This window comes from Ostrea edulis, chromosome 6, assembly GCF_947568905.1.
Source record: "Ostrea edulis chromosome 6, xbOstEdul1.1, whole genome shotgun sequence".
Taxonomy (NCBI): Eukaryota; Metazoa; Mollusca; class Bivalvia; order Ostreida; family Ostreidae; genus Ostrea; species Ostrea edulis.
The window spans coordinates 67,412,842-67,437,647 of record NC_079169.1 but is presented as its reverse complement, the minus strand read 5'-3'; the positions used below and the strand labels follow the sequence as shown (position 1 = coordinate 67,437,647).

The 24,806-nt window shown below is 36.1% G+C and overlaps 2 protein-coding genes across 2 annotated transcripts in view; one reads left to right on the top strand and one right to left on the bottom strand.

The window, feature by feature from the left end:
- Positions 1-12,472, top strand: part of LOC125646126 (protein unc-45 homolog B-like) — a 28,771-nt gene extending 16,299 nt beyond the window's left edge. The window contains exons 11-21 of the mRNA XM_048872286.2: positions 416-550; positions 2,277-2,371; positions 2,512-2,653; positions 4,980-5,120; positions 5,399-5,514; positions 7,952-8,018; positions 8,466-8,582; positions 8,998-9,113; positions 9,490-9,607; positions 11,108-11,254; positions 11,471-12,472. Coding sequence (XP_048728243.1) covers positions 416-550; positions 2,277-2,371; positions 2,512-2,653; positions 4,980-5,120; positions 5,399-5,514; positions 7,952-8,018; positions 8,466-8,582; positions 8,998-9,113; positions 9,490-9,607; positions 11,108-11,254; positions 11,471-11,728 — 1,452 coding nt within the window. The 3' untranslated portion in view covers positions 11,729-12,472. The remainder of the gene's footprint in view (positions 1-415; positions 551-2,276; positions 2,372-2,511; positions 2,654-4,979; positions 5,121-5,398; positions 5,515-7,951; positions 8,019-8,465; positions 8,583-8,997; positions 9,114-9,489; positions 9,608-11,107; positions 11,255-11,470) is intronic.
- Positions 12,473-16,992: 4,520 nt separating this feature from the next.
- LOC125647935 (quinone reductase-like) lies at positions 16,993-22,625 on the bottom strand. The gene is made up of 4 exons (XM_056140557.1): positions 22,362-22,625; positions 21,122-22,051; positions 17,898-18,137; positions 16,993-17,363 (listed from the first exon to the last, which is right to left on the bottom strand). The coding sequence occupies exons 2-4, from the start codon at positions 21,300-21,302 to the stop codon at positions 17,131-17,133; spliced, it is 654 nt and encodes a 217-aa protein (XP_055996532.1). The 5' UTR covers positions 21,303-22,051; positions 22,362-22,625; the 3' UTR covers positions 16,993-17,130.
- Positions 22,626-24,806: the final 2,181 nt, after the last annotated feature.

Here is a 24,806-nt window from a genome sequence, read left to right as displayed (position 1 = left end):
TGTGTTAAGATTTTGTCAATGAATTCATGTCTTCATTTTTATGATCATTGACTTTTTCTGAATACGTATTGTAAATTTCGAAATATGTATTGTAAATTTCTGAATACGTAATAATAATAATAATAATAATGATTGGTTTTATATAGTGCCTTATCCAGCGTATGCTGCTCAAAGCGCTTTACAATTATCAATGTACATTATTACTCCGGCAGACCTTATATCAATCTAGAACTTTCTCAGCCTCCTAGGAAGCATACAGTGCAAGCTGCCATTACAAGCGCTAGAGCACTAACATTCTAACAATATCTTTCACTGTCTATAGCCAGGTACCCCTTTTACACTTGGGTGGAGTGTTCTGTATTGTAAATTTAGAACCTGTGTTCCAAACATAGATGGGGTTATTGTAATATTTCAGCAAGTAGCGGTGGAGGCCATTGTCCACTCAGCGTCCAAGAAGGACAAGTGTGCCGGATTACTGAATGATGCTGTGCCTGTGTTAAAGAAACTCTACCAGGAATCCACGGACGCTGTCAAAGTCCGAGCGCTGGTGGTGTGTATATATGTTCTGTAACAAAGTCCGAGCGCTGGTGGTGTGTATATATGTTCTGTAACAAAGTCCGAGTGCTGGTGGTTTGTATGTTCTGTAACAAAGTCCGAGTGCTGGTGGTTTGTATGTTCTGTAACAAAGTCCGAGCACTGGTGGTTTGTATGTTCGGTAACAAAGTCCGAGCGCTGGTGGTTTGTATACATCTACCACACTTTGTTCTGTAAAATCAAAACAGTAAAGCCAAGTTACATCAAGTACACTTGTATCAGGGCTGTCACTGTCCTTTTTGGTACAGGGTCTGGGTCCCTTTAGATTGGGAAAAATATCAACGTTTTGGGTCAAATTGGGAAATTTTACTTTCATACATTGGTTTTAAAAAACTATTAAAACATGAATTAATTGTTCTAAGGTAAAGACAAAAACAACAGAGTAAGTTCAATGAGGTTTTATTTTTCAATTGATCACCTGGCTGCAAATCTATAGAGACTAGAGCTCTCGAGAGCAACTTTTCGGGCCTTGTCGAAAATGTGCGAGAAGTTATAAGTAAAAACGAAATTAACACGATTTAACTTTTTTTAAATACACACAATGTAACCGTTTGTGATATTGGGAATTTCTAGATAAGTAAATTGGGAATTTTGGTGTTTTTTCCCATTTGGGAAGGGTCCGTTTATTGGACCCAATTCAAAGAGATTGACAGCCCTGTGTGTGTATGATGAATCAATTCTTATAACGAAATATTTCCTCGTGGTTAGAAATGTATGGAAAAAAAATAGTGGGTGTAGAGAGTTATCATTTTATGTTTATAAAAAACCACAAGGAAGCCTCCCTGGTGTGTGTGCTTCACTATACAAAATGTGGCTGTATATTACTGTATGATATTATCAGGGTTTTGTATATTAAGGTATTTTAAATTCATCAGGGTTGTGTATTAGCTGAGATATTTCAAATATTTCAGGGATTTTGTAAGCTGGGTATTTGAACTGTTTTAATGTTTGTGTAAGCTGGGATGTTTGAACTGTTTTTGTGTTTGTGTAAGCTGGAATATTTGAAGTGTTTTAGGGTTTGTGTAAGCTGGAATATTTGAACTGTTATAGGGATTGTGTAAGCTGGAAGATCTTAAAACTGTTTTAATGTTTGTGTAAACAGGAATATTTGAACTGTTATAGGGATTGTGTAAGCTGGAATATTTGAACTGTTTTAGGGATTGTGTAAGCTGGAATATTTGAACTGTTATAGGGATTGTGTAAGCTGGATTATTTGAACTGTTATAGGGATTGTGTAAGCTGGAATATTTGAACTGTTATAGGGATTGTGTAAGCTGGAATATTTGAACTGTTTTAGGGATTGTGTAAGCTGGATTATTTGAACTGTTTTAGGGTTTGTGTAAACTGGAATATCTTAATTGTTATAAGGATTGTGTAAGCTGGATTATTTGAACTGTTATAGGGATTGTGTAAGCTGGGATATTTGAACTGTTATAGGGATTGTGTAAGCTGGAATATTTGAACTGTTTTAGGGATTGTGTAAGCTGGATTATTTGAACTGTTTTAGGGTTTGTGTAAGCTGGATTATTTGAACTGTTATAGGGTTTGTGTAAGCTGGGATATTTAAACTGTTATAGGGATTGTGTAAGCTGGAATATTTGAACTGTTTTAGGGATTGTGTTAGCTGGAATATTTGAACTGTTTTAGGGTTTGTGTAAGCTGGATTATTTGAACTGTTTCAGGGTTTGTGTAAGCTGGGATCCTTTGGCGGTTCAGATGCCAGTCACAGACCTATGCAGGATGGTTCTACTCTGGCTCTTGCTAAAGCCTGCAGGAAGTAGGTGTAAAATTGCTCTGTGAAAATCTGTAAGATAAGAAAATGAACAATTCCAATTCACTGCATGTACACTAGATTTGATGAAATGCATCATGATACACATATATATGCAGATTTCTCTAACAGTAAGACAATTACAGGTTTCTGAATGATCCAAACAAAAGTGTAGACCTTCGACGGTGGGGCACAGAGGGACTGGCGTATTTGACCTTGGATGCAGAGGTCAAAGAGGAACTAATCAATGATACTGCTGCCCTGCGATCATTGATTGATGTTGTGGCTGTAAGTGTGTCAGTTTTTGATATCCAGTAATAATCTTGATACATGTAGGTGCATGTAGGTTCAGTGTTTACTTAATGGGGTATTGGCATGATTTGAGCGGAAACATTTTCAAATTTTATTTTTCCATTTTTAGCTCAAGTGAGCTTTTCTGATCGCCTGTTGTCCGTCGTCTGTCCGTCCGTCTGTAAACGTTGTACATTTTCGACTTCTTCTCCAGAACCACTGGGCCAATTATAACCAAACCTGGCTAAAAGCATCCTTGGGTGAAAGGCTTTCAAGTTTGTTTAAATAAAGGACCATGTCCCCTTCAAAGGGGAGATAATCACAAAAATGCAAAAATAGGGTGGGGTCATTTAAAAATTTTCCTCTCAAGAACCACTGGGCCAGAAGAGCTGAAATTTACATGAAAGCTTTCTGACATAGTGCAGATTCAAGTTTGTTAAAATCATGACCCCAGGGGGTGGGATGGGGCCACAATAGGGGATCAAAGTTTTACATAGAAATATATAGGGAAAATCTTTAAAAATCTTCTTAAAAACTACTAGGTTAGGAAAGTGGAAATTTACATGAAAGCTTCCTGACATAGTGCAGATTCAGATTAGTGAAAATCATGGCCCCCGGAGGTAAGATGAGGTGACAATAGGGGATCAAAGTTTTACACACAAATATATAGGGAAAATCTTTAAAAATCTTCTTCTCAAAAACTACTGTTCCAGGAAAGTGGAAATTTACATGAAAGCTTCCTGACATAGTGCAGATTGAAGTTTGTAAAAATCATGACCCCCCAGGAGTAAGATGAGGCGACAATAGGGGATCAAAGTTTTACATACAAATATATAGGGAAATCTTCTCAACTACTACTGAGCTAGAAGAGCTGAGATTTACATGAAAACTTCCTGACATAGTGCAGATTCAAGTTTGTTAAACTCATGACCCCTGGGGTTAGGATGGGGCCACAATAGGGGATCAAAGTTTTACATAACTAATAAATAGAAAAAAAAACTTTAAAAATATTCTCCTTAAGAACCATTGAGCTAAAGAAGTTTACATTTGCACAAAAGTTTCCCGACATAATGCAGATTGAAGTTTGTAAAAATCATGGTCCCAGGGGGTAAGATGGGGCCACAGTAGGGGATCAAAATTTTACATACAGATATATAAGGAAAATCATTAAAAATCGTCTGAATTATCACTGGCCAGAAAAGTTTACATTGACATGAAAACTTTATGACATAGTGCAGATTCAATTTTGTAAAAATCATGGCCCCCGGGAGTAGGTTGGCGCCACAATAGGGATCAAAGTTTTACATGCGAATATATGGGAAAAATCATTAAATATGAGCCAAAGTGACTCAGGTGAGCGATGGGCCTTTTGTTAATTATGTTTAAAGGTATTTTTAATGGTCAGCAAAAATTTGTTGTTGTGTAAACAAGGCCTGTGCCATGTTTTTGTTTATGTAAGTAGGTTAAATATATTAGTAAAAGTTTCTTTTAAAGCAGATTTATCACAATTAAACAGTTTCTAGTCTTTGGCACATTTTATTTGGATTTAAACATGCTCATTTCTATTAAGGAATCTCTATGTAAACAAAAACATAACACAAGCCTTGTTTACATAACAAAGAATTATAAATGTTGTATCTCACTTGTAACTTAACAACTGATATTAAAATTTTTCTGACTATTAGAAATTCATTAGTTAAGCATTGTAAACATCAAAAATGAGGGGGGGGGGGGGGGGGGGGGGATTTGAAAATGTTCAGCTCAAACCGTGTCCATGCCCCTTTAAAGCACATTTCAATGAAACAGCAATACAATATGGCATAGAGTTACTTTATGGATAGTCACGCTGTTAAGGTTTAATTAAACCAAATTAAAAGGTTAATGACTTCAGCACTTGTGCCCAAGACTATTACGGATTTGTACATCTGATAAAACATCAAATATGGCAGTTACATCAGGTATTATTTTGTTATTTCAATCCTAGGTTTACAATCCGTGAATCCCAAATATGTTATAAGTTTGCAATTTAAGACCCATAAAAGCCTGACATTATTAGATCAATAAATGCACCCCTCCCCCGTTCCGTCTCACTCGATCACAGAGCGCATTATCCTGATTACAAATGTCCATGGTAGAGAGGCCACTATTTGAGATCAATTAAGCTTTAAAAGTCTTAACAATTTTGTTTCAGGTTGGGGGGGGGGGGGGATATTGAATTCATTAGAAAGTTTTCATGATTTTATTGTAAAGGATACTAGTATATTTACATACAACCATAATGAAGTCAATAACATGATACGCCGGTACTCATTTCTTACATTAGAAAGCCGACAAGAACATCCTCTATCCAGCGGCTTCTGTGTTTGTGAACCTGACCAACAGTTACGAGAAACCGGATATCATGCCAGAGATGATCGAGCTGGCCAAATATTCCAAACAGCATGTACCAGAGGAGCATGAAAAGGTTGTCTGGTTGTTTTACATCAATATCTATTGCATTTAGTAATGAAGTATGGAGTGAGCAGAATTTGTCTTTTGAGATCCTCATGCAAACCAGAATGCACATATTGGCCAGAGTTTTAAGCTTAGGTGGTACTTTGTTTATGTCAAGAAGTGATTTATGTACAGTTAATAATTTGTAAGTGTATCCCATTGGAGGGCTATTTTGATTTCTGTTGGATTTGTTACAATAGCTTTTAATGCAATCTGTCTTATGGCATACATCAACACTACTCTGTACAGGACAAACCAGAGCATGTCAAACAGAGGCTCCAGAAACTGGCAAAAGCTGGAGTTATAACAGCCATGGTTTCCATAGCAACCACAGACAGTACCAATACCAGAGAACAAATCTCAAGGTAAACAAAAATCAGGAAAAACTTGTCAGTACTGTGTATTTGTATTAATTGTCAAAATAGGAAATTACATACATAAGTTAATCTCACGAAGTACTTGTAATACATGTGGGTGTTTAAACTGCATACTATTGAATTCTATTGCTACTGTTTGGGTTATCTGCAATTTGATTGGTTAAATGCACTGAGGTTTGAGGCAATTGATTGAGCATTAACAAGATGGAAAGCTAAAATGATTATGACATCATAATGAAATATTTACATTCACTTAATCTTTTCTCTTATATTTCTATTGAAATTGACATTGCTTTTATTTGGGACAATGAATGCATGTTTGTTGTAAACTAGTTCAATTCGGTATTTTAGTATCACCTGCCTGTGTAATCATTACCAAATATGGAGCGTCATCAAGGTCAAAGGGTGCATTGGCTGTTCCGTTTAGCATAACGAATGGGTCAACCATATGATATTTTAGTACTTAAATCTAGTTTATATTTTAAAACAATACTTAAAAATATAAATATAAACAATAAAATGTTTCATGGAGTGATGAAGGTAGCAATCATTGTAAAAAAAATTTTTTCTGCAATGCTAGCTACCTTCATCACCCGAAGAAACAACAAAGGAAGCATTTGATAATTTATTGTTTAAATGAAGTGAAAACATAATGTCAGGTTAAACATTTCATAACATATTTCATAAAATGAAAATGCACAACTCAATGGAATAAACATTAAGCAAAATGTGAAATCGCATTAGAATGGGAATAACTATCTTCTCATTTCTTATTTGAGATTTAACAGCTTGCAACTGTAAATCAACATTTATGGTTAAAAACACCAACAGATATTCCCTATAAACTGAGTTGTATTTGAAATACGATAATTAACCAATGTTATTGTTAGATGAGATACTAGTACTATAGTAATTCATGAGGACGGGAGCTGTTTTCACATGGAATTGGCCTAGGTACATGTAATAGGTCAATTTTTGTGTGGATGTTAAATTTATCTCGTCAATATTTATCTGATACACTAGTGTAAAATTGTATTGCAATCCAATCCTATGGTATTAAATTTGATTTGCTAATTGCAAGGATCAGTCATGCAATGCTGAAAAATGTAGAGCTACATGTAGGCTTTACCCCTGTACTTTAGAGACTTTTATATCTTTATCATAATGTAGAACTAGGTGTTACCCAGGCACTTTAGAGACTGTTATCTCATTAGCATTTGATAATGTAGTACTACATTTCACATAGACACTTGATAGACTGTTTTCCCTATACAAGGGTTGTCCCATTATTCCGTGGACAAGCAGCGTTTTTCTATTATCCAACATCACTGAGAAATTAAACTTTTACAACATGAAGAGCAAACAGTTTTCAATAAAAAGATGTATAAAGTTTCAATTTTATTTGGCATTGAAGAGGAAAAATTCAGGTTCTTCATTATAGGGAAGCATAAAGTGGCACAGTGTAAAAATAGTGATTTAAAATAATTGAAATGAAATTACAATCGCTGAATAAAACATTGTTCATTTTATTTCTGATAGAATATTTTTATAGAGGAATTTAAATTAGATATTCATTTATATACCTGGGAAATTTTATCATTATGACGGAATATTTAAATGAATTATGACATATGGTGCAACAGTTAGGAGGTGCAAATATCCAGCGAAATGGCAACGTCAGCGTCAAACGTGGCACACCAAGAAGTCATAAAATTTTGAACAGAACTCGACTTGACTCCAACGGAGACTCACAAGAAGTTAAAATAAACAGAATCGCACAGGGATGTTTCTCGTTCCCTGGTGTTCAAATGACACAGATTATTTTCTGAAGGATATGAGGACAGTACACCAGGAAAGAGAGACCGGCCGAAGGAAATAGGCAAAAAAAAAACAAAACCAAAAAACGGTAAAATCACTGGATGATGCTATTTGGGAAGACAGACGTCTGACTGCACGAGAGATCAAAGAAATTTTGAGAATCAGCAATCGTCTGTTCACCGCATTCTATTAGATAATTCATGAGTGCATAGGGTATAAGCACGTTGGGTACCTCAGCTTTTAAAAATGAAGAAAATCAAAGAAGGATTTCATGTTCGAAGGACTTTCTCAGACGCGCGAACACCACGAGAAAATTTTGACATTGCAGGTTGAGTCGCCGAGCACAACCTTATTGTAAAATGATTAATATTCTCAAAAAGCTAAATAAAGTACAAAGCTGAAATTTTGGGTATTGATCAACAATGGTATAATTGGTAATATACATGTATAACAGTTTTTATGAAAATAAATCGATACTTTGAAAGTTACAAGTCCAGTCCACGGAATTTAGAGACAACCCTCGTAACATTTGATAATGTAGAACGAAGTTTTACTGAGACTCTTTATTGACTTTTATCTTGTTAACATTTACTGTGTTTACTGACAGGGTGTACAATGCCATCACTGTAGAAGAAGATCTGAGGGGGATTGTAGTACAGCAAGGGGGAGCCAAGGTAAACATTGTACAAATTGTGAAATCTGATACATCTTTGAAACCAAATATTCCAGATGTGATATCTTAGTGAAAATCACACATCTGTGTGGCCCAGACACACCAATGGATTCACCAAATCCACCACAAACCAATGAGATTTAACATTATGCATCACAGTTAAAACTTGCACAATACACCCTAATCTATTGTCCAATATCTCCTTAATTTTGTTATATGATATCTCCTTAATATTATTGTGCAGGCATCACCTTAATTTTGTTGTAGATACAAGTGTCCTCTTAATTTTGTTGTACATTACAACAATTTGGTGTGTGATGTCTCCTTAATTTTGTTGTACGATTTTTCCTTGATTTTGTTTTTCTATATCAGCGTAATTTTTTTTAATTTCCAAAGGTAATAAAGTACACACATGTATGTACAATGTAGGTTTGATTTCATTTTGCAGTCATTAGTTGACTTGTCCACCAAGAATAACACAGATCCTGGAAAGATCCTTGCAGCCTGGTCCCTAGCTAGGATCACCATCACTGCTAATCCGGAGACCACATTTCCAGGACAGAGGGTGAGTAGTTTTATTTTAGGATCCCCATCACTGTTAATCTGGAGACCACATTTCCGGGACAGGGAGTGAATACAGTTTTATCTGTACAGTTCAAGTCATGTCATTTTGGAAGGAATGGTTGAATAACAGAAACAATAATTTCAAAAATTTTATATTTATGAATAAACCATGTTGTGAGGTTGATGAGAAAAGGCTACTTCTACTAGTTTTTGTCCAATTTGAATGAGACTTTGCACAAATGAAGACAACATAGAGATGCATAATGCTAGTTTTACTGTTCCATGGAACAATATGTCTGATGTTACTAACAAATGATCAATCTGTAAAATTGTTGGTGTACATACATGCATTTAAATTTGAGGTAGCTAACCTGTAAGTTTGTTTAATTTGGTGCTGTATGTGCCTCTTGTTTCAGATTTACGAGGTAGTGCGCCCCTTGTTAAGTTTGCTCCACATTGACAGGACAGCACTACAGAACTTTGAGGCCCTGCTGGCCTTGACAAACTTGGCTTCTCTCAATGATACACTCAGGTAAAGATGACTGGCAACTATATTCTCCCAATCTACACATGTGAATAATTTCTGTACTCTACTTTGTATTACAATGTTGTATCCATTTAAAATTTTAAAGGTTGGAAAGTGACCCTAGATGGTACAATGTAACTTTGCAACAAAGATGGGCTGATGTAAACTTCAACATGGCAGTAAATGGCCTTTATTTTGTACGAAAATGTTCAACCTAAAGTGGAGAAGGGTGTTATAGAGCTTGTTCAACCCTTCTCAAAACTGACCACTGTCATATTATGTGATTGAATATGTGTAGTACATTGTATAGATTGTAATAATGTTGACATTGTTGATGTAATGCTGAAATCTATGGTTTTATTGTATCTTGTATTTTCTAAAGGAAGAGGATAGTGGCAGAGAAGGGGCTGCCTTCCATAGAGCACTACATGACAGAGGACCACGACATGTTGAGGAGGGCCGCTACGGAGTGTATGTGTAACATGGTCATGAATGAGGAGGTCAGCACAGTCTTATTATGCTTCAGAAATTTTACAACCACATGTATTTGTTGCTTTTTCTGTCTTCATAATTTTTTTTTTTTTTTAATTTTTGATTACTTTTCACACAATCTGGTATATGACCTAATTTGCAAGATTTTGGACAAGATATTTTAAAAGTCAAGGTAATTCAGGAAATATGATTTGAACATTATAAGTTCATAAATTTTGACTAATTACAGGATTTGATCATCATGTCTCCCCTCTTCAAGGGGGAGACATTGTTTTTGTGCATTCTGTCTGTCTGTCACAAAATCTTCTTCTCCTGTATGGCTTATTTGATAGACTTGAAACTTTGTACAATGTTTTATTACCATTTGTAGATGTGCATATTGTCAGGATGTGAGGATCCAATTATTTACTAAAAGTTATAGTGGATCTAAGAGGGGTGGAGGATGAAAAGTAGCTTGTGAACACTTCTCCTATATGGCTTATCCGATAGACTTGAGACTTTGTACAATGCTTCATTTCCAATTGCAGATGTACATATTGTCGGAACATGGGGATTCAATTGTTACATAAAGTTATAGTAGATCTAAGAGGGGTGGAGGATGTAAAATAGCTTATGAACACTTCTCCTATAAGGGTTATCGAATAGCCTTGAAATTTTGTACAAGACTTCATTATCATTTAATGATGTTCACATTATTCTGACTCAGGGGACTGATATTTTCTTACACTTTACAGTAGGTCAAAGAGGCATATTTTATAAATGTTTTCTTTTCATATACAAGGGTGTGTTCATTTTCCTACTAGTACCTCAGCACATCCCTCTACTTCCTCCATGCACAATGCACAGTTCATAATGTCTATGTTCCTGCTCATGCTTTCTCTTCCATATCATGTAGTACATTAAGGGGAGGGGGTGATAATTTGGAGCACTTTCAATTTGGGGAGCTGGGGAGACATTTGCTTTTATCAAAAATAAATCCAGTTAGTCCTTTATTTGTGTATACATTTGATGGTAACACTAGAGTGCAACTTTATAAACCTTGATATGAATTTTACTCTCAGTTATAATTTGTCCATGGTAGTTTTGCCATTAAGCATGATAGATAACTTTCACATTTATCAGCTTTACTGAATAATGGTGCAAACCTAACACTGAGCTCAAAAGTCAGGAAGGAATGTACCATTTACAAATTCATTGCATTTCACTAAACAAAATTTTAAGGTCATTTTATCCATTCATTAGGATTTCCATTCATATAAGACACAAAGCAATAATCATTGATAATGTAATTTATTGTATTTAAAAAATGAAAAAGAATATTAGCCAATCTAATTGAAATCCTTTGATCCACTCACGTATATATTGTTACACGAGGATCTAATTTTAATTACTATTAGATTGAATGATAGCTAAAATGAGTTTGGAAGAAAAAAAGATTTTGGTGCTATTTTTACAATTCTATGTTCTTTGTAAAATTCCATAAGTTTATTAGCATTTCCTTATTTTAGGTTGTAAAAATCTACGAGGGTGAAACTGACCGCCTGAAGTTGATGGTGCTTTATTGTGGTGAGGAGGATGAGCTGGTCGTGAGGGCAGCAGCGGGTGCCATGGCCATGTTGTCTAACAGCGAAAAGATCTGCAATAAAATTCTAGGGGTGAGGGCTCCCTTGATTTCAGTGTGTATCAGATTTGAAATAAAGATAAATAAAATAATCTTCCCTCAAATTTATTGAATTTTAGATAAGTTAGACAAAAACTTAGAAAGTGTCACCTCAGCTGACGGTTTTTTTGGAGAGAGAGAGAGGCTTCTATTTTGTTGTATGCAGTGCTGATATGATTCTGATTTTAATCTACTACATGACTCATTACAGGTTGGTCCGTGGCAAGAAATTTTACTAAGTGTAGTGGTGAATGAAAACGTGGAAATCCAGCACCGTGGTTGTTATATTGTGAGGAACATGTTATCAGTGAACAAAGAAATGGCAGAGAAAGTGATCGAAGGACAGATGTTGGAGGTGCTGATGGCTCTGTCTATACTGGAGGACCCCCAGAGGGAGATGGTCGTCAAATGTGCTGCCTCCTGTCTGGAAGTCTGTGTGCAACACGGACTGATCAAACCAAAGGAGTGACCAGGGGTCACCAAAACACAGTGCCAAATCCTGGAAGTAAGCGTGCAATAAGTGATGAAACATGTGCAGATTCAGCAACGAAGGTCCCTCAAGGGGCATAACTGTAAATGTCATTTTACATTACATGCCCGGCTTTTTTCTGAATAAATTGTTATCATGGTTATATGTACAATCATTTTGAAATTATCTCTCTTTTTTTAATGTTGGTTGTGTATGAATTTGTTATGTGAAAAATTATTTATTTATTGCAATAATTAGGCTTTGATAGTAACAGTTTAAATAAAGCTAAGATGTCCATGTATATTGAACAAAAATTGAAAGATAGAGTGAAGAAAGAAATAAGCGACTTGTGTGTAAGCTGATATGACAGGTAGTTGTTGAACATCATGAATTGATATGACAGGTAGTTGTTGAACATCGTAAATTGATATGACAGGTAGTTGTTGAACATCGTAAATTGATATGACAGGTAGTTTAACATCGTAAACCAATATGATGGGTAGTTGTTGAAAATCCATGTACTTTTCTATTCATTACAAGAAATGCCAAGGTAATTTCAGCATTAAAACATTGTTCTGCTACGTCCAACCATGTTAAAATCAATATTGTATTGCAAATTCCAGTATCAGTTTTACTATGCATTTTGTGTGTGTGTATTTATTTATCAATGTTTTTTTTACTACATTTCCCCTCCCTGACGCATGTCTGGATCGACTTTATACAAAATAAAGTGTGCTGGATTCACCCATGTTTTCTTTGTTTGACATCATTTAATTTGTTAGATATGTTTCTCCGATACACTTCTGTCTTTTGCCAGATCGACATTCACTTTGACATTGAAAGTCATAAAATAAGTGAAACAGTACAAATTATAGTACATCATATATTTTATTTTCTCCCTTGTTTCTTTCCTTTGAAAATAAATCTGTTCTTTACTAATGTGAATAGACAACAACATATTAATTAGGTTAGGTGCATTCGTTACAAGGTAGCATTTACAAAATGTACATAATATAGATATTCTCAACATACATAGAATGATCACAACAATGATGCTTTATGCATGTATACAAAACACACACTTGTACAATTATAAAGTACAACTGTACAAGCTTGTACATTGCTTGGTGGGTTTTTTTAGGGGTAGGAGACATGCTAGTACGTCCTTACGATGCTGTAACGAATGTCTTATTGACATGATAGTACGTCCTTACGATGTTGTTACGAATGTCTTATTGATCAAACGATGATAAGTGACTTTATAGTGCAGACTGCCCAGCAGAGGCCTTGCTACACTTGGTCTGTGGCAGGACCTCCTAAGGGTGGTGGATAGGTCTATCTCCTTATCCTGGAGTTAATCGCCCTTGGATCTCCATAGTATAATCCGGAGACGTGCTTCTAAAAAGCTAATGCAAATGTTCATCTGTGTTCAATCAACTCCTGGATTTTCCCCTGTATAATCATGGAGATACATGTATGTCTTCTCGAGTTTAAGAACATGGTAGGGGAGGTCTGTTCGAAGTAAAGGCTCTCTTACTGGTACAGGTGACAAGCCAGCCATCCATTTAATTTGTCAGACTAATCAGAAGTTCACACGATTCCTTTTTGTTTGCCAAAAAAGAACGATAGTTGTGTGTACATTTGCTTTTAGGGAATTGTGTAACATGGAGATGACCAGACTTGGATTTCTAAAAAAAACTTAGTTGAAACTTGGACTCACAGCTTAAATAAGAGAAAACTCCACAATGTTATTTTTAAAATAAAATTTATTATATCCACAAATTTTCTGCAGTAAGAGGAAAATAATTCTGGCTATTCGCAGCTTGTTTTTGCTCAAATTTTCATATAATACTGCATATTTCATATAAATGAAGAAAAGGACTCAAAATCATGTGACAATGTCATTTATTAAATCTAACAAATGACAAAAAACTAACTACAATTACATGACAATCAATTGGCTGGGCTTAAAAAACTAAATATAGCAATAGTTAAAGGGTAAAACATACAACCAAAAACATGCTGACTAGTCACATGACACAAATATGACTAATCACATGACATGACAAAAGTAGCCCAGCCAATAGATATATGTTAAGAATACTACTAAATATCAACAAGAGGCCCATGGGCCACATCGCTCACCTGAGTCACCTTGGCCCACATCTGAAGACTTTCCATATATATTTGCATGTAAAACCTTGGTCCCTATTATGGCCCAAACTACCCTTTGCAAACTTGAATCTACACTATGTCAGAAAGCTTTCATGTAAATGTCAACTTCTTTGGCCCAATGGTTCTTGAGAAGAAGATTTTTAAAGCTTTTTCCTATATTTGTATGTAAAACTTTGACCACCACCCCCCCACTTGTGGCCCCATCCTACCCCCCCCCCCCCTCCGGGGACCATGATTTGAACAAACTTGAATCTGCACTATGTCAGAAAGTTTTCTTGTAAATATCAGCTTTTCTGACTCGGTGGTTATTGAGAAAAAGATTTTTCCTATATATTTGTATGTAAAACTTTGATCCCCTATTGTGGCCCCATCCAACCCCCGGGGCCCATGATTTGAACAAACTTGAATCTGCATTATGTCAGGAAGCTTTCATGTAAATCTCAGCTTTTCTGGCTTAGTGGTTCTTGAGAAGAAGATTTTTAAAGTTTTTCCCTATATATTTGTGTGTAAGATTTTGATCCCCCCTTGGGGCCCCATCTTATCCCTGGGGGCCATGATTTGAACAAACTTGAATCTGCACTATGTCAGAAAGTTTTCATGTAAAAATCAGCTTTTCTGGCTCAGTGGTTCTTGAGAAGAAGATTTTTCCTATATATTTGTATGTAAAACTTTGATCCCCTATTGTGGCCCCATCCAACCCCCGGGACCCTTGATTTGAACAAACTTGAATCTGCATTATGTCAGAAAGCTTTCATGTAAATCTCAGCTTTTCTGGCTTAGTGGTTCTTAAGAAGATTTTTAAAGTTTTCCCCTATATATTTGTATGTAAAACTTTGACCCCCCCCCCCCCCCTTGTGGCCCCATCCTACCACCGGGGGCCATGATTTAAACAAACATGAATTTGCAATATGTCAGGAAGCTTTCAGGTAAATTTCAGCTCTTCTGGCCCAGTGGTTCTTGAGAAGAAGATTTTTAAATGACCCCACCCTATTTTTGCATTTTTGTGATATCTCCCCTTTGAAAGGGACATGGCCCTTCATTTGAACAAACTTGAAAGCCCTTCACCCAAGGATGCTTTTGGCCATGTTTGGTTGAAATTGGCCCAGTGGTTCTGGAGAAGAAGTCGAAAATGTGAAAGGTTTAACAGCTCAGGTGAACTAAAAAGGTGGTGCATAAAAAAGGCCACAGAGCAACAAACAAGCTTAAGCATGTTAGTTGCTGTGCCACCCATTTTAAAAATAAAATTGATTGCTATTTGGTATGGTTAGCAGAATCTGGAGATTAAAAAGTGACTCCTTTTGCCTGAAGTGTTTATATGAGGTTTGTTCTGTGATGTTTGTGCAGTAGATAATCTTTATTTGGGTGATAGTTTCTGGGACCTGGCGGTGTGTGCAGTTGTTTGTAGGAGGTTTGTTCTGTAATGGTTGTGCAGTAGATAGTCTTAATCTGGGTGATAGTTTCTGGGACCTGGCGGTGTGTGCAGTTGTTCATGTGTCTGGTGTACCGACCTACATTTGTAGATCATCCACTCTCCGGTATCCCTTATTATGCATGTGTTTGAATGCAGCAATAAGAGCAATCTCTGTTGAATTGACTCTAGATATCGTGCATGCTTCAATACCCCTCATGTTGGAGTCACTGGGACTAAACATGGTTGCACCCCTTTGCCTGTGGTGGGATTTTTGTTCCCATCAGTGTAGATGTTGGTGAACCCCTGAGAATAAAACTCTTATGTGTCGCAGTGACATATTACATCAGTAATTAATTTTACATTATATGATTAATAGTTATTCGGAATTAATTATCTTTGATTTTCTTGCCCCCCCCCCCCCCCCCGGTTGTTTAAGGGGTTTCTATGCCTTTTTAAACCTCCCTTTTCAATTCATCAATTTATTTTATATTATGTTTCTTTGTCCACTGGCCAATTAGTGATTCAAATCAATTGAATAATTGCTGGCGTTTAAAGAAACACATCCAGTGTTGATTTAAAACAACAGCGACAATCATCAAGGAAAGCATCTTCATATATGTAATCATTTCATTTTTATGTAAATCTAGATACCACTGAATGATTTATTTTCATGGAATTCACTGTTCAGTTGACTAAAAAAGACTTAATACTTTAATTAAAAATAAGATAAAGGCATAATCTTAGAAAATTAAATGTAATGCAAGGCACTAGTACTTTATGTAAATAGGTAGTTGATGGGGATCAAACTCAAAATAATTCCTAAAATAATGAAAACAAACACAATATATTCCAGATATATATTTATAAGGTTAAATTAAAGTAAGAACACTTACGAACAGCAGTTAAATTGCATTAAATTATGAAATTTTACCAGCGTACTCTAACGTACTTTGTTTAGTAGGACCGCTGCCAGTGTTGTTGCAGATAATGGGGAAGACATGGTTCACGGTGCCATTGGCAATGACTGTTTGGCTGATGGCTCAGGTAGCCCACGTTTTTGAATTGCCATATCTGGTAGCCAAAGGGGCCATTTCTCTTTTCCTTCTACCACCGTCTATTGGGATTGTTGTTCGTGTATGTGAGAGTGTGAGGAGCTTGTCATAGGCGTAGCTTGGGTTCGAATATTACCGAGGCAGGGGGTCTGGGGGGCGCAGCCCCCCAGAAGCTATCGACATTTTAACAACGTAAAAGGTGGGTTTTTTTTTTACCGAGGTAGCTGCCTCGGTTGCCTCAATGGAAGCTACGCCACTGCTTGTAGTAGTGCGTTTGCAGGATTTGTTTTGTCAGAAGAGACCCTAACCCAGTACCTTACAGAAAGGTGGAGTCTGCTTAGGTTAAGTGGTTGTTACCCTGATTCCAAGAGGTTGCTTCCAACTGCAATAGGTCTTACAACCAGAGTTGTAAGCCTGGTAACCATCGTCAAGAGTTTATCTACCGTATGTAAGAGATTTGCACAGCAAAAGAAGCGTTTGTTTGTCTACGCCTAGGTACATGAACAACCAACCACGTGCATGCAACACTATCCAATCGCGCGTGAAATGATTAAGAATATATGTAATAGATCGGTGATATTAGTAAAATCGGAACTCTTAACCAAAAATAAATAATGAAATAAAAAATGAATAAATTAAATTTATTTTGTAAAAATCTAAAACACATTTACAAAATATTAAACTTGGACCTAATCACTAACTCGGGGTGTCATGGTTAACTCATATATGATATTTGAGGTAATGCTGAAATATAATATGTCTTGTTAACTGGGAAGACCGACTTTGTCTCGATGATTTTTCATTGCATGGGCCATCCATTCTAATTGATCCAACATTTTTTTGGCCCCAGATTCCATGTGATCATTTTTCGGATTGCCCTCTTCATCAAATGCATGTTGCACTGTGGGAATTCCAAAAATATTTGATACACTTAGGCAGCCAAGTTCTCCCGTGATCGCTCTCAGGGCCATAGCAGCTCGCATTCCACCAAAGGGACCTAGGAACGAAATTAAATGTCCGACAAAATTATATCGTAGACAGTGGCGAATTTAAAGCCCCATCCCCTTGCGACCAAATAAAAAAAATTAGTAGAACAACAGCAAAAGTATATGATTTTACATTATATATACAAATAAGTCCATATAGATAAACAAATTATTTGTTGTTATTATGTATAAAGTATAGCTAGAATACACTATGAAAGTAACCTAACAAGTCTCGAAACCCCGGAGCCGCGGTCAATAACATCCCCACTTTGTAAGAAATCCTGGATCCGCCACTGATAAAAATATTATGAATTATGTACAGTGCATGAATTCTTTCAAAACTTAAAAAAAAAAAAGCTAAAAGAACGATATTAGTCTTTCATTGAAGTAGAAATCACGGGTCTTTCAATGCGATATGTAAATTATATACGTAGTGCATTGATTTTATCGTATCGGTACAATGTATCAATGTAATATGCTTGGTGGGTGTGTATATATATATATATATATCTATCACAAACTCGCGTGATTGGATTGGTACTAACCCATTGAGTAGCAGACGAGGCCGCTTGGTTTGTAGGCGTAAGCGCTGCCCGGAAAAGCGTCCAGTAGATTGGTCAGTGCCGGAGGGACGTTGTGATTATACTCGGCAGACACAAGAACGTAAGCGTCCGCCTCTTTGACAAATTTCTCATTTTCTACCAGTATTTTAGGAGCGTTTGTTCTCTCGGGACCAAAAAAATGGACCGGCTTGGTCACCATAGGAAAGTTCATTTCAACCGGATCTGTAATGGAAACAATCACCATGAATCAGTACATAAAAGAATGAAGCAGTCCTTTCCCTCCTCGGATTTTCTTTCAGAAATGAAACAGAATAATCTTCCCAAAATAAAATCGGGGAAATTTGTCCAAGAGCATGTTCTGATCCCGTCCTTCTTTCCCACACTGAAATTGTATTCTACAAGCCACACAAAAGACAGAATGCATTATCATGCTCATTCCCTTCAGTAAATACGAATATTCGGCATATTTTAGATACTTTTTAAATGACCTCTGCTCCAGTGATAATAAGTTAATCTCATCATGCATACTGTAGTAAGTTAATCATACATACACACACACACATACATACATGTTGCATACATACATACATACATGTACATATATACCCTACATACATACATATATATATATATATATATATATATATATATATATATATATATATATATATATATATATACACATATATATATATACACCACGCGTTTGTATGGAATGTGACATTCATTAATGGAATCGTATAATAATTTAATTAATCAAACAGAAATTGTATCATCATTGTAATTAAATATCATTTGTACAGAAATATAGAAAAGTTCAATTAAGAAATAAATTTCGTTTTTGAAAATACATAAGTGTATGAACCGCGCCGCTTCACACCGATATATTCGTGCTTTGAACATGAAAAGTATACCGACACTATATAATGAAAAGAAACACAATATATTCCAGATGTATATATTTATCAGGTTAAACTAAAGTAAAAACACCTACAAACAGCAGTTAAATTGTATTAGATTATGGAATTTTACCAACGTACTCTAAAGTACTCTATCGTACTCTGTTTAGTAAGACCGGAAGCGAGGCGTCGCGGTTCATACCTTTATAACACCTATCGGTATAACTGATATAATCCCCAAGATCTGAAGAAAAAATCAGCAAAATAATCAAGGGAATATTGTTTGAAAGCATACCTACAATGAGCGTTTCGTATAAACCGCCATTGCGTCGTATGCACACGGACATGAGAACGATGATTGCCGAACATAATCGGGTTGCTGAGACCGAGGCGTATACAAAGACAGAAACTGGCGTGAGTAACTGCACGTGTAGTTTGTTTTAATATAAGTGTAAGAAAGTAATAATTCCTCGAATGTGCCACTCGTTTTGAGAGTGAACCTTCAATAAAATTGGCATGTTACATTGTTTACTGTAAATCTACGGAAGCATAATAGGGCCGCAGCAGTATCTTTTTTTAGTTTGTTATAACAAATTATTAATCTGTTATAACAAATTTAACAGATTATCAATATCAACAATGGATTACAATATCAAACAACAAGACATAATAATAGGCAATCGTGAATTGTCTCTCCATAGTCTCCACATATCAAAGGTCTATGTCAAAAGACAAAAACGCTATGGCCCGGACAAACTTAGTATGAGAAACGGAAGAAGATGGAAGAATTCACACTAAAACAATATGTCTCCTTTCTGGGAAGGGGGGGGGGTATATTTATTCATAAATATTCTTAAAGAAAAAATGTGAAATACCACCGGTACAAAAACTTTTCAATCAAGAACATGCATACATTTTCAAAATGGGTTTCCTGTAAACTGAAAGTTATGTGCTCAATATCAGATCTAGCACCATATGTATTAGAAGGCTTTTTAAGTTACAATTATAACTAAAGTGGCAATAAAGCAAAACAAGAGGTTCATGGGCCTTAAAGATGGCCTGAGTCTGAGCTAATCTGCAAAAGCTAAATATAATATGAATAGAAATTACATATATGTACATATGCTACTTAGATATGCAACTAGGAAAATTAGTATCGATTTCAAAACCGTTTGCAGTAGTGATACTCAGGTTACCAATAAAGCATGTGGGCCTCTTGTTAAATTGATGATTTTAAATAGCAATTTAGTAACTTGAAATAACAAATTAATAATCTGTTATAACAAATTACTAATCTGTTAAAACAAATTATCAATTTGTTATAACAAACTAAAAAAAGATACCGCTGCGGCCCTAATATGTTTCCGTATAAATCTAACACGTGCTCAGTGTCGCTCTTTCGCATTTTCCCGGACTGGTGACCTCCGAGGCCAATGCACATAGGAAATTCTCCGAGGCCAATGCACATAGGAAATTACGCAGGAATTACTGACAGGATGACAATGATTCATGAATCGACATTTTTTGCTGATTTGAAGGGTTCATTGTTTTGAACAGATTCACTCTGATTCTATGAAGTTATATATATATATATATATATATATATATTCAACCACAAATGTTAAATATTTGTTGTTTGATTTTCAATTTATTTGCCGTCAGTTACAAGTTGTATTGCTTTTTCAACACATATATTTCAAGTTGATCCGGCCTTCTCAATTTATATACACTGTACATGTAGGACCTATACATATGGAAATCAAACTTAAACGTTGATGAACAAATTTAATAAGGTACAAAATAATATTTCAAAATAATTAAAGGAAGACACCTAAAAAGGGATTTATTTACTTATTTTTATCGTATTTTTTTTTTTATTAAACAATCTTTTTAAAGAAACACATTTGTAGGCATGTATACATTGATAAAGTAGCTGACATTGAACCCATTGGGTACTTGATTGAGATTTTTTTAAATATTGAAACATAATTTTAGAGTACTTTGAAGGGGGGGGGGGGGGGGGGGGGGGTAGAATGTTTACATGGTATTGATCGAGGAACTTATACTGCTGATCAAGAACGATAACCCATGTGTTTGTTTACTATAGATTCGGGTTGACAAACTAGAACAAATCGATCAATCCTAATGTTATTGTTATTTTTCCGGTATTCACTAGTCCTATAGACACGAGCATTTAAACAAAGCGGCCAGAATAGTTAACATATATTGTAACATATCATCATATTCACACTGCACTGACACCATGCGTGCCGGTGAAACCTAGACCGAATATAAATATATACTCACCAAAGAACTTAACATCAAAATTCCTCTCTACCAACTTTCTCCTCATGAATTTGGCAACCCTTAGCCCCTGTCGACCGTCTCTGATGCTACCCAGAATCAGTAGGACTTTTAGTTTCCCTGAGCTAGCCATTTCAGCTTTCTCGTTCTGCACGGTAAGATTCCGGATATACTGTTTGTACATAAAACCTTTAATTCCGGCACAGCTACAGATGCCTGCTGTATTCAGAGCGCTCGGCCTGCCTGTAACTTACATTAATCGTGTAATAACTATACAGGCTCTGTCGCTCTCTGGGAAAATATTGAGAGAGACCAGAACTGCCGCTCTATCAATTGACTATGGGTGTTCATTCCACCTTATGCACAATATGTATGCGAGTTTTTATCGATAAAAATCTTAAAGTTTAAGTTCTAGAACAAAATGACAAATGAAATGTTTTGAGTTTCATGTTGGTTCATGAGCTATTTATTTTATAGGCGCGGGGGACATTCTTTTCTGCAGGAGAAGGAGAGGGGTTGGACGTGGAACGTCGTATTGTTTATGCATGCATCAAATGTTAATAACAATTTATTTAGAAAGCTATAGTATATTACTAGTTATGTGGATTTTTGGGAGGGTATATGAGTTCACATTCCCTATCAAATTTTACATTATCCCTCGCCGTTAAACGAATATTTCCTACTGTAGAGCGATCAATGTATAAAAAATAGTGTGTATTTATCCACGGGGTCAGTCTTCACGGCTTTTGCGTAAAACATGTTGCTGAAAATTGACAGTACACAATCCATATAATTATCTTCATAATTATCCCCCCAATACTAAACTCAAGAGCTTCAGACCTCCGAAACGTTCTGCTACACCAGTGGAACTGTGAACGAACGCTGGGAACGATCGAGAGCTGGTTTTGGTGGCAAGGGACAGTTTCTTTGGTTCTGAAACATGTGGATAGGGGGTATACATCAAAATCAGATTATGACAGACTAATGAAAAATCATATTCCCCTTTTATGTCAATACTTGTACTTCATATTGGTGTAGTTAATAAATTATGACCCTAAATTACATGTAATTTACATACTGATGCTGGTGCACAAAACATGCTCTGAGCAGGTTCCCCTTTTTTGCTTTGATTTTCTCTCATTTGGGCTATTCCGCACCACCCCCATACCATCACAGTACCAAACATGGGGATTTAGACACTGTGCACAATCAAGAACCCTATATGCCCTTCTCAAAAATCTACCTTTCATATGAGGCCATCCACCTTCCCTCTCAGCTACAGACCTTTTTGCTGGACCATGCATGTTTTCACCGGAATTTCTTCAGCAACTGACCGGCACGTGTCTTAGTTTCGTATTTGCACCCACCTATGTGCTAGGAATCATGGTGACACCTACATGTTGTATATCAACATTTTTATTAAGCACTCAGCTACATTTGACATGCATCCTAAAATTATTGTATACATTTTTACACATGTCACGTCTCTCTCTGTGTGTGTGTGTGTGTGTGTGTGTTAGATTTAATTTTTCTAAGCCTCATTCTAACGACCGCCCAGCAAACAATTGGAATATAAAAGTCAATCACTGATACGGTTATATAGATAACCAATGTGTATTTGATCATGGTATTTAAAAACCTTTATCATATGAACCGAGACTAAAGTACGCTGTAATTTCTTTGAGGCTGTATTTGGATATTGTAGGCATAAAAACTCGGTGCATAGTTGACATATTGACATGGATACATCTCTAAAAATTGTGAAATTGATGATCTCTTGGTCGGGGGATTAGTAATTTCATTAATCATTAAAATTGTCTTTACTTCTGGACACCTAACACATAAACTCTGGTTATATACATGTAATCATATATAATGAGCATTGAGGCCTCTACAATTGTACACATGGTTTCAAACTCGTAATCAATGGATCGCAGGTAAAGCTATAGAACTCACAAATCAAAACTGCATTTCATCATTGTTTAATAACACTCTTTACATCCTGAATATTTAGCTCCGTTTACAGACAGGCATTGTGTTATATACCTAAACCAAGGTCATTTGGTAAAATCAAAGTCATTGGTATAACATCTAGGTGATAACATTGTAATTCAAATTAATCGATACATCAAAAGTTCATATTTTGCATAGAAAAGTGATTATGAGTAGGTGATACTTAAGGGCACTTAGCAAAATTCAAAATCGCGGTATTACTGGTAAGATATGAATAACGAAACCCGACCTCATCTTGTAATGGAGAGATAGGATCATATACTTGGCACAAGATCGCCGAAGAGTGAAGACCGGTGTTTCCTGGTCCTGAATAAAGACAAAAGACGAAGTCACCCCCAGTAAAAATAGTTAGAAACCTTCTCTGGTCAATAACTTTATAATGGACAGATATTACATGTAATTGTTCGGACGCGACACATGCGCTGATTATAATCGGTGTCTTATGACCTTGTCACAATTTTGTCATATTGGTATGACACTCCTTCATGTTACAAATATTTGTATATAGATTATTAGAATTAAATGGATCTCAAAAATGTTACGACATTCTGTCATCAGAGCTTGATTTAAACGATGCGTTCTACATACGTGTATATGTACTGAATTAGGGTGCTTTGAACATTGTATTATTCTCAGGTGATCGTTATTCAAAGGTTCTTGGACCTCTTGTTGATATGAATATATAATTATATAAAAACAAGAGGCCCATGGGCCACATCGCTCACCTGAGTCACCATGAGCTACATCGCTCACCCGAGTCACCATGGGCCACATCGCTCACCTGAGTCACCATGGGCCACATCGCTCACCTGAGTCACCATGGCCTTGTTGAGCTGATGTGATTTTAAAAAGACTTTTCCCCATCAATCGTCATTCCCATGGAAAATTTTGACCCCATATTGCGGCCCCAACCTAGCCCCAAAGGATCAAACATATGTGAAAATGAATTTCAACATTCTCGATTTGTGCGAACTTTTATATAATCTCTAATTTCTTTATTCTCAACCCGTTTCCCAACCATTTATACAACACTGGTCAACGACTGGCTCTATTGAAATGACTACAAGTTTAAAACTATGTGGAGCTGAAGGCTCGTGTTTATACCGTTGGATAGGTATTGCATAGAGCTATTCAAGTGTACCAAAATCCACGAAATCGTACAAAGCGTTATCGCGCAGTGGTACAATACTCATTACATATCGAACAACCCTCGTATGCCCTCTTCTTTGAAGGGGGGCATAAATATGAAATATCTACCTTAAATAGGTCAGGAGATATTGAATGGGTCAGAGATTTCAGAGATTTCAAAAGTCAAACTTCCAGGTTAAACTTCACAAAATAATAAAAATCTTGCCACAAAGAACCCACACATGTATTTACAAAATATGATAGCCTTACCTAAAATAGTTCAGGCGACATTGATTAGGTCAGGTTTTTTAAAATTAATAAAGTAGGCTTAGGCCAAACACCAAAGTCAAAAGATCAAGCACCATTGTATCACAAAATCTTGCCACAAAGAATCTATATACAAGTCTCTTGGGGATCCCGGTTAGAGTAGGTCCTCAGTACCCATTGCTTGTCGTAAGAGGTGGCAAATGGGGCGGTCCTTCGGATGAGACAGTAAAAGTCGAGGTCCCATGTCACAGCAGGTATGGCATGATAAATATCCATCCCT